Source organism: Patagioenas fasciata, chromosome 4 (genome assembly GCF_037038585.1).
Source record: "Patagioenas fasciata isolate bPatFas1 chromosome 4, bPatFas1.hap1, whole genome shotgun sequence".
In the NCBI taxonomy this organism is placed as follows: Eukaryota; Metazoa; Chordata; class Aves; order Columbiformes; family Columbidae; genus Patagioenas; species Patagioenas fasciata.
In genome coordinates this window covers 43,793,190-43,807,573 of record NC_092523.1, presented here as the reverse complement: position 1 = coordinate 43,807,573, position 14,384 = coordinate 43,793,190, and the positions used below count along the sequence as shown (strand labels likewise).

General features: G+C 33.9%; 1 protein-coding gene across 4 annotated transcripts in view; it reads right to left on the bottom strand.

Annotated features, from left to right (window-relative positions):
- The window catches only part of FSTL5 (follistatin like 5), a 309,857-nt gene that overhangs the window by 41,637 nt on the left and 253,836 nt on the right, over positions 1-14,384 (bottom strand). For 3 of the 4 annotated variants that reach the window (XM_065837514.2, XM_071807741.1, XM_065837513.2), the window contains 2 exons: positions 2,854-2,880; positions 613-731 (listed from right to left, as the gene is read on the bottom strand). In XM_065837514.2, the coding sequence (XP_065693586.1) occupies positions 613-731; positions 2,854-2,880 (146 nt within the window). The remainder of the gene's footprint in view (positions 1-612; positions 732-2,853; positions 2,881-14,384) is intronic. The other variant, XM_065837515.2, reaches the window with a different exon arrangement.

Here is a 14,384-nt window from a genome sequence, read left to right as displayed (position 1 = left end):
ATGGAAACTACTCCATAAATGCACAGAATGTGGTGAAATAAGCTATAGATTTATCAGCAATAAAATTACTGAAACTACTTAAATGATTTGTAAGTTGGAGTAGAAACATCTATCATTTCTACTTCAGTGGAGCTGTGAGAGCATTTATCAGCATAAGGATTTGCCTCATGATAGCTGATGTTCTAATATAGAGAAACATCCAGTATAGAAAAAGAAATAATTAAAAATAGTAACTTTAGATCTTATATTTAATAGAGAGAGAATCAATCCCTGATTCAGAGATTGGCATAGTGGGGAGAAAAAATGACAAGTAAACCAGAAATAAAGTGTAGAGAGCTGTTAAAGGAAAGGACTGGGAAAAGATAAAGACAGCCAAGGAAAATAAAGAGTTTTAAAAGTATACAGGGAGCATCAAATATAAAGGAGAAACTGAAAGTTTGAATTTGATCGAGGAAAGTACAGCAAATTTTGAGGACACCATTATAAGTTGCTTATTAATTGAGAAGACATACTTGATCAAGCAGAAAACACTAAACTAGCAAGGTCTTATTTAAATAAAGCTATAACTGAGAATCCACTACAAATAAATGAAAACAAAAAAAAAAAACTTGCCTGAAAACCGAGGAGTTTTTCACTAGGTTTAATATGTCTCTGAAATTCACATTCCACTGGCTGTATTACTTTGATGCCATCTTCATAAAAAACATAAAACATGTTCCCAATTCCCAGACCTTAGGAAAAAAAAAAACGCATTGAAATATATAAAATTAAACAATGACAAAAGAGAAAATCCTTGTCTTGAACTAAAAACTTCATCACATATTTGGTATGAGATCAATTTGTTTATGTGTATAGTGCTAATGCAGCTAATCCTATGGGATATTTCATTATAAAACTAAAACAAAACCTTTATTCAGAATTTCACACAGTGTTTTCCTCTGGCAAGACAGTGTCTTTCTTAAAACAGATTTAGAAATATACATTTTGACAGCTGTAGTAATGGAAGTGATCTTGTAAAATCATCTACCTTGAAATCAAATTAATATAATATCTCCAAGTATTTTTCTTTTTCTGACGGACAGAGAGTTAAAGTAATTTCTGTATAACACTGAAAGAGAAGTTCTAAATCTTTGCTATAAACACTTACTTGACATTTCTTTCAGTCAGAAAAAGGAAACATTCTCTATTGTATTTTATTGGAAAGCCAAAGTTGGGCAGATATTAATTCCAAGTTTGAAGGGCCACAGATGTTTATAGAACTCAATATAGAATGCAGAATTCAATACTTCTACTAAAATGTTGCTGAATGAGACGCATGATGTAATATTTTTTGGAGAAGATGGGAACCATATCTATAGTATGAAGTCTCATAATATATGTGGTCATGCTCATGACCACAAAAAAGGACATGCTCTTTAGTTCACCATGTGCCAGTGCCAATTAAGACAAATTGTTGATTGATGAATGGATGATCAGTCCATATTTGTAAAATTCTAAGAAGAAAATGACAGTGCATCCTGTAAGAACAGCTAGAATTTTTAGATAAGCCTGAGTGAGGTTAGGCTGCTCCTACCAGTGAACACAGTGTAGAGATCCATAGCTGAGTAACTGGGTTAGTGTATCTTGGTGATAAATAAATATGCGAAGCTGGTTGGGGACAAAAAAGATTTTCCCTTCTCCCTGGTCTCGCTGACTAAAGTATATTATAGTTATCAGCAGGATAAGTACTACCAGAACATGAGGAAGTAAATCAGCTGATAGCCCCAAGTGATAAAGACGTTTGATAAACAGACTCCCGAAACTTCCTCCTCCTCAGTTACCAGGACTCCAAAGCAGGCTTTCCAATGTACAGATAATATTTGTGCATAGTAACTCAGTCCAAACTTTCAAGGCTTTATTTCCAACATCTCGATAGTAATGTTCACCAAAATTTTCTTCAAAATCAGTGAAGAAGACACAGTAAGAAATGTCTTTCCACTTAAATACTGAGTTTAGGAAGTCACTTCATATAAGGAAACTTTACTAGTGTATCCAATGAAATAATCCTTCCAAGTTATGATGATCCCAAAACTCTTCCTTTGAGCATGTGTCTACAAATATCTGTACAAATATCTAATTGTTCAGGCAAGCCACTTTTTCACAGCTACAGGAGCTATTCCTCTAAAGACACCTGACCCAATTTTGCAACCCTCCTCTCACAAACCAAAAAAAAAAGCCAGTACATTTATTGCACAGTGCCAGGAGCAATGACAATAAACGCAATTATATTTGATTCATTTAGACTGAATCTATATTTAAAACTGGCTAACACTGATTTTTTGTTTGTTTGTTTTTAAAATATAGATTAATATGAGGATACATTTATACATGCGTAGATATTGTATTATTGTAATACAAATTAATGTACTCTCAAAATCCTTTCAGATTTTCTGACACATACTCTTTTTTACACTTACACAAGCAAGTAGTTGTGTTAAGGCTCCTGTGTACCCCATATACAAATATGCATTACAGGTACTAAAGCCCACCTATGGTTTCACAATCTTAACTGTCCTACTAAACATTTGTCACTCCCTTCCTATGTGTTAATATGTAGATAACAGAAAATGAGAGTATGCATGGCCCAAAGAAGTTAGTTGTGATGTTTTTCACTGATAGGCATTTAAAGTATTATTTTCTGTTATTATTTTTTTAATTTAAATCGAATTCCTGCAATGTTACAAGAAGGAAGGTAATTACAGTAACTGTAGAGTATGAGCAAAAAAAACCCCAAAGTGAAACACACAGAAGGAACAGCAGATGAGGATTTCATCATAATAAACAGATTATGAAAAAAGCCATCTGTATTAGTACCTTGCTCTCGCCACAATATATTTGCAACTGCAGCATGTAAGAGAGAGAAAAAACAGAAAACACAAATGAACAAGAAATAAAAACATAAAATGATATATCAATTCTGAAATAATTATGACGTTTTAACCTCTGATTACCTAAAGTTATTCTACAGGTAGATCAACAGAAGCAGTGAATTAACAGTAAGATTAAATAAAGTTCTCTGTATCATGTGACAAAATTGCCATCGGCCACCGAAGTTATTGGTGTTAGGGTAAACCCCATCACCCCATGTTACACAATCACTCCCACAAGTTAACTACATTAGCCTTTATTAATAGTGAGTTTCATAATCCATTACAAAAAGCAATGGAGTTTGCATATCCATCAATTATACATATTAAGTACAGGAGACATAATTTTCATAATTTCCTTTAAGCACTGGATTTCGAAAATATTTATTTCGGGACATAGTTATGAGAGAAACATGCAAAGCCAAAATGTACGCAAGATATACTTCTGTACTCCTGTAACACAGCCATGTTATCAAAGCTGTCATGCTGTTTGCCATTATCTTTGCAAGATCAAGATGGGAACTATAATATGACATGGTAAACAACTAAGTTATTTTTCCCATGAAAACGTAAGTTGTACTTGTCCATCTTGTCTGTAGTTGGATTTTAGACCTTTGAGATCAATAAAAACTAATTATCCTAATATTGCTCTTTCTGCCTGGGGACAATAAAAAGAAAGCAAATATAATTGTGCAAATTTTAAATATTTAGAACTCAGCATGACACAGAATAAAGCGTTTGAAACATCATCACTGTTTTGTAAAGTAATGATCTTAAGAAACGGAGGAAAATGTAAAGAAAAGGAATACGTATACATCACACAGGTATAATGAAATTGTGATGTTAATTGAAACTGTTGCAAAAGCTAAAAACATTAATGTGCTTTAAAAAAAGTTTGGAAAAAGTAATAGAAGATACATTATTAAAAATTATACTAGTACACTAATGTCCTTCAACTGCTGACAGTTCAAGGTTGAGAGCAGAAACAGTAACAACTATCACTCAAGAAAAGTCCCAGATACTATGATTTTCCCAAGCATCTTTTACTCAGCACTGCTGAAGACAGGCCCAAGATGGGCTTTCGGGCAGTGCAGCATTTCTGTCGTTCTTGTGCTCTGAAAGAATGTGCAGAGCCACGGGTACGTAGAAGGGTCCCTGGAAAAAGTGTCAATCTACTTTCTGACAAGCTGATGATTCAGAGGCTTAGCATAAAAGAGCTATTTGATTTTTTTTTTTTCTCTCTCCCTTTATTATTTTTTGCCTCCTGCTACTTCATGATATGATCTTAGACACAGTTTTTAAACTGCGTCATTTTATCCCTTGATAACATGAAGGTGATGATGACGACGACTTTTTACCTCCATTGTTTTGAAGTGTACAAATGAGAGATCCCCATATAAGTAGAAAGTAGCAGTAATACTGTTGAAGTGATAATACTAGAATAAAAAGGTTCTGCTTTCCCAACACAGAACATCAGTGCAGCTTTCAAACATGCTCAGTCTGTGTTTTATTATCTTAAATCAGCTTAATTCTTTGGACTATTATGCATGCATTACTTTCAAGTATCGGCCTTTCCTTTAATATTTGAACTGATGGGATCCAATAAACTGCCCAAAGCCAAGCTTAATGGAGCATGCCATCCTGTCCATTACTCAGGCTGAGTATTAAATCTTTACATCAGGAAGCAGAATTTCTGTTGAACTGCTGCTAAGGTCAAAATAGAGTCAACACGTTTTAAATATATTTCTCAGTCATCTGCCTTTATACTTGTTCTTCTGATTCCAGGTTGTGGCTTTGAAGGAAGTCTTGAATACATTGGCTGAGTATGTGGCCTCCAGACATCCAGTTGTTCTGAATTAAACTTCTTGATATCTAAATTGCTAGCACCAGTATGGCTCTTAGATTTATGTACAGTGTTGCCAGCACAAAATGGATTTGGTCTACTGCATATTTAAGTGGCAGACCTGAACAGAGTATTTAACATGTCTCATTTAAATAATATTTAGCTGCTTATATTCGAACTATTTCATTATTCTGCTAAACTAGACCTCTGACTATAAGTTGCAATCATGAGATAGAATATTAATTTGATGTTTTATTGGCAGGTATTATTTTTTAAATAAAGACCTATAAGTAGATCATCAGTACTGCAACTACAGAAAGAACAGAATGAAAGGTTTAAGGGATCTTGAATTATTTTAGTTTAGACAAGAAGAAAAAGGTGTTGATTTGTATAAAAAGAACATTTAAGAAAGAATTATATCCTTGTGGCCTTAGAGCTACGGAAAGTTTTTTTTTTCACTGCAGGATGAAAGCCGCTGAAGTCTCCTCAAAGATATTCCATGACTGAAAAGAGAAGAAATTGGGACAATATAGTACTGTCCTTCCCATCAACTAAATATGGCACCTGCTTTGCAAGCACTATACAGTCAAATCTTTGTATAGAAGTTGACAGCATCAAATACAGAATGCTAAGGTGCTTATGTTTGTTTCCGTTTGTTGAACTGTTAAATCAGTCATTTGTACTTAGACAGGAGGAGAAAGAAACACCCCTGGGGTACACTGCACGTGACTGGCCTCTGGGTGGAACTGGTGGCACTGTGGACAACCAGATTCTGCTCCAAGTGGGTTTTGGAACTTCTCACTGTTTCCCTGCATGCCCAGGCAGTGGCCCTATTTCTTCATTCAGATGACAGTTCTGTACTTGTCTATGTCACCTTATATAGTCTTTTTTCTGTAATAAAACAAATCGATTTCAATTTTCAATTGCCTCCAGGGCAACCAGGAGGAGGATTTTCTTTAAAATTAGCTTTCTGTTTGCATTGTGACAAAGAACCACGTCATATATGGCACTTGAGGTCCTGTAAATGTAGCCATAAAGTTCTACTTTTCATCAGTCTTTTTTCTAGGGGTGACACAGGAAAAAAAATAAAAAGTAACTACAATTACTCAACTGTGTGGAACTACACAGCATCAGATTAAATTATTTAAGATACTAAGTACAGAACACATTAATGTGTGTTAATGCAAAATGATACGTATAATTCTGAGCTTTGCTCGGAAAAAAAAAAAATGGAGGGAAAAAAAGAGTGCTTTAAAAACCCCACACCCATTAATTTTAAAATTAAGAAGTCAGTTTGAAGAAAAATGAGACATTATTTAAGAGTGCAATATAAAATAATAAATAATAGCCATCACCTCACATAATACAGATCAAGAAACCTCCTATTTTTTTAATCAGTTTATAATCTGCGTTCAAGAAAGATGTCCAGTCTTGAGACAAAGACTGCAATGCTGGAACAAGCACAACATCCATAGATGGAAGGTAGGCTAAGGAACGTATTGTTTACCTTCCTCTTTGGTTAAGCAAAAATTAACACCTTCAGCCACATCTTATACTCAATTATCACACATTTATAAACTTCAACATATAAAAATACAGAATTGTTGAGAGATCTCAATAAGATTTTCTGGTTAAGACAGAACACCACCATCTTCTCCCGTGCCTTATTTCCCTGATTAAAAAAAAAAAAATGGTATTCAGATAACATACAGTTATTAAATAAGATGCAGTGGCAGTCTTGCAGAAGACACTGTATTCAAGAAGTAAGTGACCTTGAGTAGGCCTTGTACTTAAGGCTTGAGAAGGCCGTACGTTAGCATGGGCAGCTGCTGTAAGGGTGTACGCTGGAATGCCCACAACAGGCTGTGCTGCACATTACTGAGTGTTACATTGGAAGATACATGGTTTTGATTGTTACACAAGATAAAAGCAACAACAGTACGGGAGGGAGAGGGATCCTCTCCATGGACAGGTTCTTTGCAGTGTGCTATGGGAAAATCCATCCAGAGTCCATCTGATGCCACATGAATGTGGGGTGCCTGGCATCTGATGGGACGTTAGATTTAATCACTGTTTATATTCCTCTTTTCATTCTAAAACAGTTATTTTATTATGCCATTTGTTGTCAGGTCTTCGAGATGGACATCCAAAAAGAACTCTGCATCATGCCTCTCTCTCCCCCCATCCACCCAGTGATTCTCTCAGAACAGGGGAAAATCCATGCTTTCTTGAAAGAGGGTGTCTTTCTTTTTTTAAGCACACTTATAGCGCTATAAAACTCACTCTTCATGCTCCTTACATAGCTATTCTATGCTTTTGTGCTAAGACCCAACCTTTGATTACAAGTAGCTAACATAACATCTGAAAGCCTACTCTTCATCTTTGTTATTCATTTTCTCTGTTGGTGGAATAGTAATAAGTTGCACAATTTTCAGTAAACTCTGTCTTAGCACTTCACGAAATTCTGCAGCAGTCTGTAACAGAGAACAGATTCTTATCCCTTTGGATGGAAACAACAACTGCAAAAATCCATGGTATTTCTGTTACTAATGAATAAGATAGTAGTATAAAGTAACTTTCCAAATAAATTCTGTATCCTACTTCTTTTCATCACATTGGTAATAAATATTATGTTCACTTTTCTGTCTCAACAGCCTTTGTGAAAGTTTCCAATGTTAGTTATAGTGCACAACAGTTGGAAATAAAGTATGTATTTGTAAGATTGACATTCAGTGAGTTTGGAGATTAAATTGAGCTCTTCTGCTTCCTTTTGGCAATATAATTAGATGTTCACATTATCAGTCATCAGCACATAATACTATATATATCCAGGGAAAAACATGATTAGGGCTATAAGATTCAGAAAAGAAACTTCTTCAAGTACAATACATCATTTTCATCCAGAAACAGCTTTCCCTCTTCTATCATATGATTCAGTGGTCATTATCCAAGAAAATGCTGAATGAGCTTTTCAAATAGATTTATTTTTTATAAGCTTCTTTTAAAATTGAAAATTGTCTTCCTTCTGTACCTATTTTGTGCATCTGTGATTAAATAATCTGAATTTTTTCTTTTATTTACTCCTGGCATTACATATCATGAAAGCTAAATAAAATTATTTTATAAAATGTTATTTGGTTGCTCAAACAAAATAGACAACAATTAAAACCTTAATATCTGAAAAATTTCCTAGTTTGCTGTGCTAATAGAACAATACAGTTCAAAATGGCTTTAAGAAGAGGGAAAAATAGCAGAAAAATCTTTTCTGTGTTGTGTATTATTCCAATAAACAGGAGGGAAAAATCTGCTGGTATCTTCTGAATGCAAATAATGATTGTTCATGAATATAGAACCACTGTTGTTAATTCCAGGTATTGTCTTGTCAAAATACAAGCTTTGTATTTAAAATTCTGTAAATAATTTTACTTCAATTTTGATCAGAATGTAAAAGGTGATAAATTAAAAAAATCAACAGTTTCATATCAGCTCATTGTGTTAGACTTCATACAGTCAGGTAAGAAACCTTTGCCGCTTTCCAAGCCTTAAGTCCCAGAAGGGCAAGGGGCCACAGCAGATGTAATAGAAAACAGTACAATGACTAAGATGCAATAAGGTCATATGGCAGCTGGGCAGACTTGAACATTATTTTTCAGAATTGTCCCACCATGATCTGATGGACTTTTAATTGCATAAAAAGGTAATTTCAAGATGTTTGAAGTGATGTTATCTGCTTAATTCGCTGATAGCCAGCACCATAGACACCTGTTCTTGTTAATCATATACACATCATAAACAGAATGTATCTGTTGTCTTACCCTTTTTTTCTCATATCTCTAATATATAGACACAAGTCCTTATGTTACCAGGTAAATCTCTACCGTCTGGTTGCTGAACCTCAGAAATTTTTAAGCATTATTTTTGTTCTAAAAATAATAGTGCTAGAAGTGAAGATGAGGTTAAGATGATTTACTTCTTGCTCAGCTTCCACTATCAGATTGAATGGAAACCCTTCTACACATTTCTGCTTTTAATTTTATTCTTATTTTGGAAGAAATTCAGATTTGTTTGGTTTCTATACAAATATAAATATATATAAATTTGTATTTGTGAAGCAAACATTTTTTCCCCAAAAAGTTATCTGTTGTTTACTTCAACTATTTTTAAAGTGATTATGTCAACTCTATCAAAATTCCATTCTGTCCTCATGTGACATGCACTTTCATTTAAGGTTAGGTTAACCTATAACAAAATATATATTTTTATGAATATTAAACTATTATTTATCAGTTAAAAGACACAGTTGACACTCTACTTTTTGTCAAATATGACCATATTTGCTTACTGTTCTCTACTTATTTTCTATAAATGGTTATAATGAACCACTCTGAAGTCCTTTTGCACAGCACATTAACTCAATCCAGTCCATACTAGAAGGGAGAAAAAAAATGGTTCTACATTATACTTGGAAGTTTGAAACAAAGTCTTTGCTTATTATACTGTCAACAAGTATAAACTTGTTTAGCTCTGCCATAAAATAAAATGCCAGCATAAATTATCTCTGAGAAAATTACGTAAATAGGTACCATTCAGCATAAAATGTGACAGGAAGATTCTATTAAAGTTGCATAAAGCCTTTCAGAGAGAATTTAGGCCATAAATCACAGTCAAAAGGCTTTTAGTCTCATTTCAAGTTCTAGATAGTGGAGATGCCTGGTTGCTTATGATGGCCATAAACCTGTCAAGTCAGTAACATTCAGATCACATAATCTCTTGTTAGGTGATAGGACTATGACATAACGTAAAAAGGCACAATTAGAAATAGAACTACCTAATGGCATGGAACAGGTATATTATTTTTTAAAATTTAGCCCCAAGATACAGTGCATGAGGCAGATAATTTTTACCCTGCTTTGTGTGAATGGGTGAAAGAATCTACAGAAGTTGCTTTGCAATATTTGATGATGTCGTAGTGGGTGAACTGAGTAACACAGCAGATTGTGATTGATGACCAAAAGCTTCTAAATATTAAAATATCCACAAGTACTGTCAAATAGGTCTTGGAAAGGTCTTAATAGGATCACTTGATAGCTTTCTATCATAACAGTTGTCTCCTCAAGGTGCATGCCTATATCTAAATAAAATTTAGAGAATTACTTAAGTCAGTCATTTAATCAATAGCAAACTAAACTGCATTTTATAAAATGAAGTCTTGCAAAACATTAATAGATAGTAAACTATTGTTAAAAACAGAAAATAAAATAAACTACAACAAAACCATAAAGATGTTTAGCTCTAAAGGGAACAGGACATGTTTTCATGGGCTATGACTAAATTGAAAGTGAGAGGAAACAAAAGCAAAACTGATGTACCCATCAAAATGATCGAGAAACAGAAAAAAACACTGATTTTTAAAGTTACTTCAAAATACTTGATTAGTAGTGAAGACAAGCATTTTAAGTATCTGAAAATCACCCATGAAAATATTTCCGTGCTTTGATGATCCACTTTTGTTATTTTCCGTTTTTCTATATTGATAGATTTTCTTCTTTGGATCTGTAGATTACACTGATATACCCTATTCCATTGTTTCAATTAAATATTCCCATGCTATTACAATTTCTTCCTTCCTATCTTTTTTTTTTTTTTAAGCTCACAAAATGGTTGATTTATAGTCCTTAGCTATGCATTATATTTCAGATTCAGCTAATGTTACTTTGACTAAACACCGAATATTGAACCAACTCCATTGGTTCTAATACTACCGGAAGGAAACCTAAATAAATAAACAATCAATCAAACAAACAAATAAATAAATAAATAAATTCCACTGATGGAAGTTGTAATTTCTTCCTCCTCTATTTGTAATTATTAGTATACTCTGTATCAACATGACGGGTAGTAATATCATGCCCACTCTATCTTTCTCATAAATATATTGTCAAGACACGCTAACAAATTATCTTTGTTCTGTATTTACATTCTTTAGCTTCCACACAGTGTTTCAACAAGAGCATGCTGGTTATTTTGGTCTGCCTTATGGATTCTAGGCATTGAGTTGATCCAAATCTGTGTGACCATCAAAGGAAGTCACCAGCACAAATCTGCAGTGGAGCTGTCAATTTAAACGCTGTTATATACAGTAATATGGACAAGAAAGCTATCAATTGAAAAAGATTTGAGAGATGCCTAGAATGCATCTGCCTGTACTGCGAGCTAGAAAATGAAAAGCTACCTTTCTCACAATAAAGATCCTCTTTACAAAAAGAGAGAAAGAGCAGTCCTGAAGAAATTAAGTAGCCTTAGTTCCAATTACATCCCATTTTTGTACCAACAGAAGTTCCAGTAGCTTGATAGCCCTTTACACCAATGCAGTAGCAAAGGCCCCAGAAGTCATCACAAATGGATATTAAAGGTAGAAGAAAAATACTGCGATACCAAAGTTACTCATGGTTTAAACTGCAGTGATAAGAACCTCACCTTTTTTCTTTAACATTCCATTGAAAATATTATTCCATAAATATTTTTGTTCTGTATTTGCACAAAAGCAGGATAATAATTGAAAACAGACACCGATTAAAAGCTTTCTATCTCACGAAGGAAGAAAAAAAGAGCGTAAATGATGTGTAGTCAAGACAAACATTTAAAATAACCAGATTCAAATGAAGCACATAAAAATACTTGCTAGAAGTTTTTTTGGATGTTTCATATGTTGATATTGGTTTTGAATAAATTTCAATATATGTCACAAAGTTCAAGAGAAGTACCACTACATATTCCTCTAGTGGGTCCCCCACTACCTGAAATTTAATGATGCTGTAGGCCATTTAGCCTGGTGTGTATGTCCCAGACAAAAGAATAGACAACACGTGTACAGCATTCAATTCAATAAGAAATTAAAGGATGAGAATATAACCATAGGCCAGATAACATACTGTAATGAAAACCAGGTCTTCTCAAAGAAACCTAATTATATTATTTGAGGCAATTAAAAGTTTGGTAATGTAAAAATTCATATAGGTGTAACCCAGGATTTTGCTAAACATCTAATTTGTTACCACAGAATATTCTAATTGAATATCAGAGTTATACAATAGTAATAAAGTACATATTAATTGAATTTAAAACTTCCAAATTGATTAATCTGAAAAAGTAGGTTTAATTGTTAAACAATCAGTAAAAGGTGAAGAAGACAATACTAGAATGTGTCCAAAGCAATGGGCAGCGAGTCTTGTCTTAACCTTTTTCATCAATGATCTGTAAACAAACATAAAATCATTTCAAATCACCTGTTATGATAAATAACACAGTTCCAAAATGTTGTTTGAATTACTTTGTCAAGCACATCTCTAAAATAAATCACATTGTCATATAGCCAAATGTAAATTTAGACATGTAGAGAAAAGTGACACAGTCTACATTGGGGGGCTGAAACAGGTGGGAATAAGCAGGATTTGGAAAGCAAAGCCTGGTAGGATATAAGCCATGTAGTAGATAAACACATAAACTTCCATGACTGATACTAGTGGGAAAAAGTGAGACAGGATCAGTGGATGTTGAAGAAAAATGTTACTAAATATGTATTTCTCTCTTCAGAACATTGAATAAACAAATAATACACTTGCTTCTGCAAAAAGTAGTTCCCATTTTTAAAGAAAACTGTAACAAAAACAATTACAATCCTCATAGCAAAAAGACCATTTGAGTCCCACAGTAACAATCTTATTACGAGAAATGTCTATTTAGTGTGTAAGAGAGAAAATAATCAATATTTAACAATGGTACAGTTCATAGGGCAAAAATTCTTAAGAGGCCAATTTATTGAAAAAAAAAAAAAAAAAAAAGAGACTCCAAAGAGGAAGCCGAAGGAAAAACTGACTTCAAATTGAAACTAAGCATTATTCTTAGTGAAACTGATTAATTAGTAAAGAAAAATACCATGAGAAATTTGGGGTTCTCTGACTCTTTGTGTCTCTAAGCTCAGATGCATTTCTGGGAGGATACACTTCAAGCAGACAAAGCATTAGATTTGTATTCAGGCAGAACAGGATGTTATTTAATGTCTTGTGAAATGGAGAAGATAGATCAGAGTTAGATGAAATGGTTCCATCATGTTTAAATCTGTGAATCCATGAAATATCTGTTCTGAAGAATCAAACTACACTGGAATGAAACTAAAACCAGATTTTAAACTGCTATTTGTATTACAAATGTGATTATACCAGAGACTCCTTCCAACAAAACCAAATTCTCTTGGGTATTATTAGAGGAGCCTGACAGTAGTGGAGACTCTGCTGTCTTCACTGAGATTTAGACCAGGTCATTAATCCCCAGAACGTTTTTACCAGTCACTGCAGGGGTTATCTAGCTATCACCCAGACCAGCTATCTCATTCTTGATGGCTGTAACTGCAAACTTGAGGGAAAACGGAATACACAGCACAAAAAGAGTTTCCAGTCTCCAGAGAATTAAACAGCACAGTCTTGCATGTAGAAATACTTCAGATGCTCCTGTTGTAGAGTAGGATGTACAGATCTATTCCTATTCAGGCTACATGGCTCTTGTTGACTATCAAAGTCATGGTATTTTAAAATGAATGTTCTGAAAAGGTATACAAGCCAACAAAGAAGGCACAATAAATAGAGAGATAATTAGATTTTTAAAAAATTAATCTAAAATGCTAATTAATACAGAAAATATTGATATCTAGTGGGAAAAGAAAAAAAAACAAACCTTCTGCATTTGTATAATATATCATAATGACCTTAAGTAGTTTTCAGTTACAGTAGAGCATTTTCGTGGAACAGCTCAAAGCCAAATTTTCCCGGATTAAAATATACCTTTTCCAAAAGAGATTACAAAATCTAAAAGTTCTCCGGCAAGTGCCCTGCTGGGAAGAAGAAGGGAGAGCAAAGACCACATTACAAAATATATGCACACCAGGAACAAAATTCATGAGAGAAGCAGGTTTCTTCAGCCTGGAGAGGAGAAGGCTTTGGAGGCACCTAATAGTAACCTTCCACCATCTTACACAGAGCTTTTCAATAACACAGAGTCAGGCTTTTCAAAATTGGCTCTACAGCAGTTGGTATTGCTGAAAAAGGCAGACAGGTTTTCACACACACACGCCCTTCTTCAGGTCTGATAGAGAAGCAGCATACTTCAAAGCCTGAAGAAGAATTTCTGAGAGTTTAGTTAGTAAAACTGCATTTAGACCTAGGGAAAGCAACTAATTTTTCTGCCAGAGATGGTCAAAATGATACTTGAACAACTAGATAGATAAATGCCATCAAATTTATCTCACACTATAGACCATTTCTACCTACAAACCTTCTTTTAACTGATTTTTTTCATGTTTGCAGATTTTCCTTTAGTATACATTCATACTCCAATATACTGTCTTTAAAGCAAAATAAAACTTCAGTCTTCTCAGATTATCTCTCGTATTTCTTTTAATTGGTGCTAGAAATAGTGTTATTCTCCACATGGATTAAAAAGGAGCAGCAGTATAAGATGTACAATGTCGTTGTGTGATCACTGAAGTTTAATGACAAGACACAAAAGTGATCAGATATTCCTGGATGCAACTCCACATCTTACGGAGACTATGTAGCTTTTAAGGGATCGGTTTGCCCTTG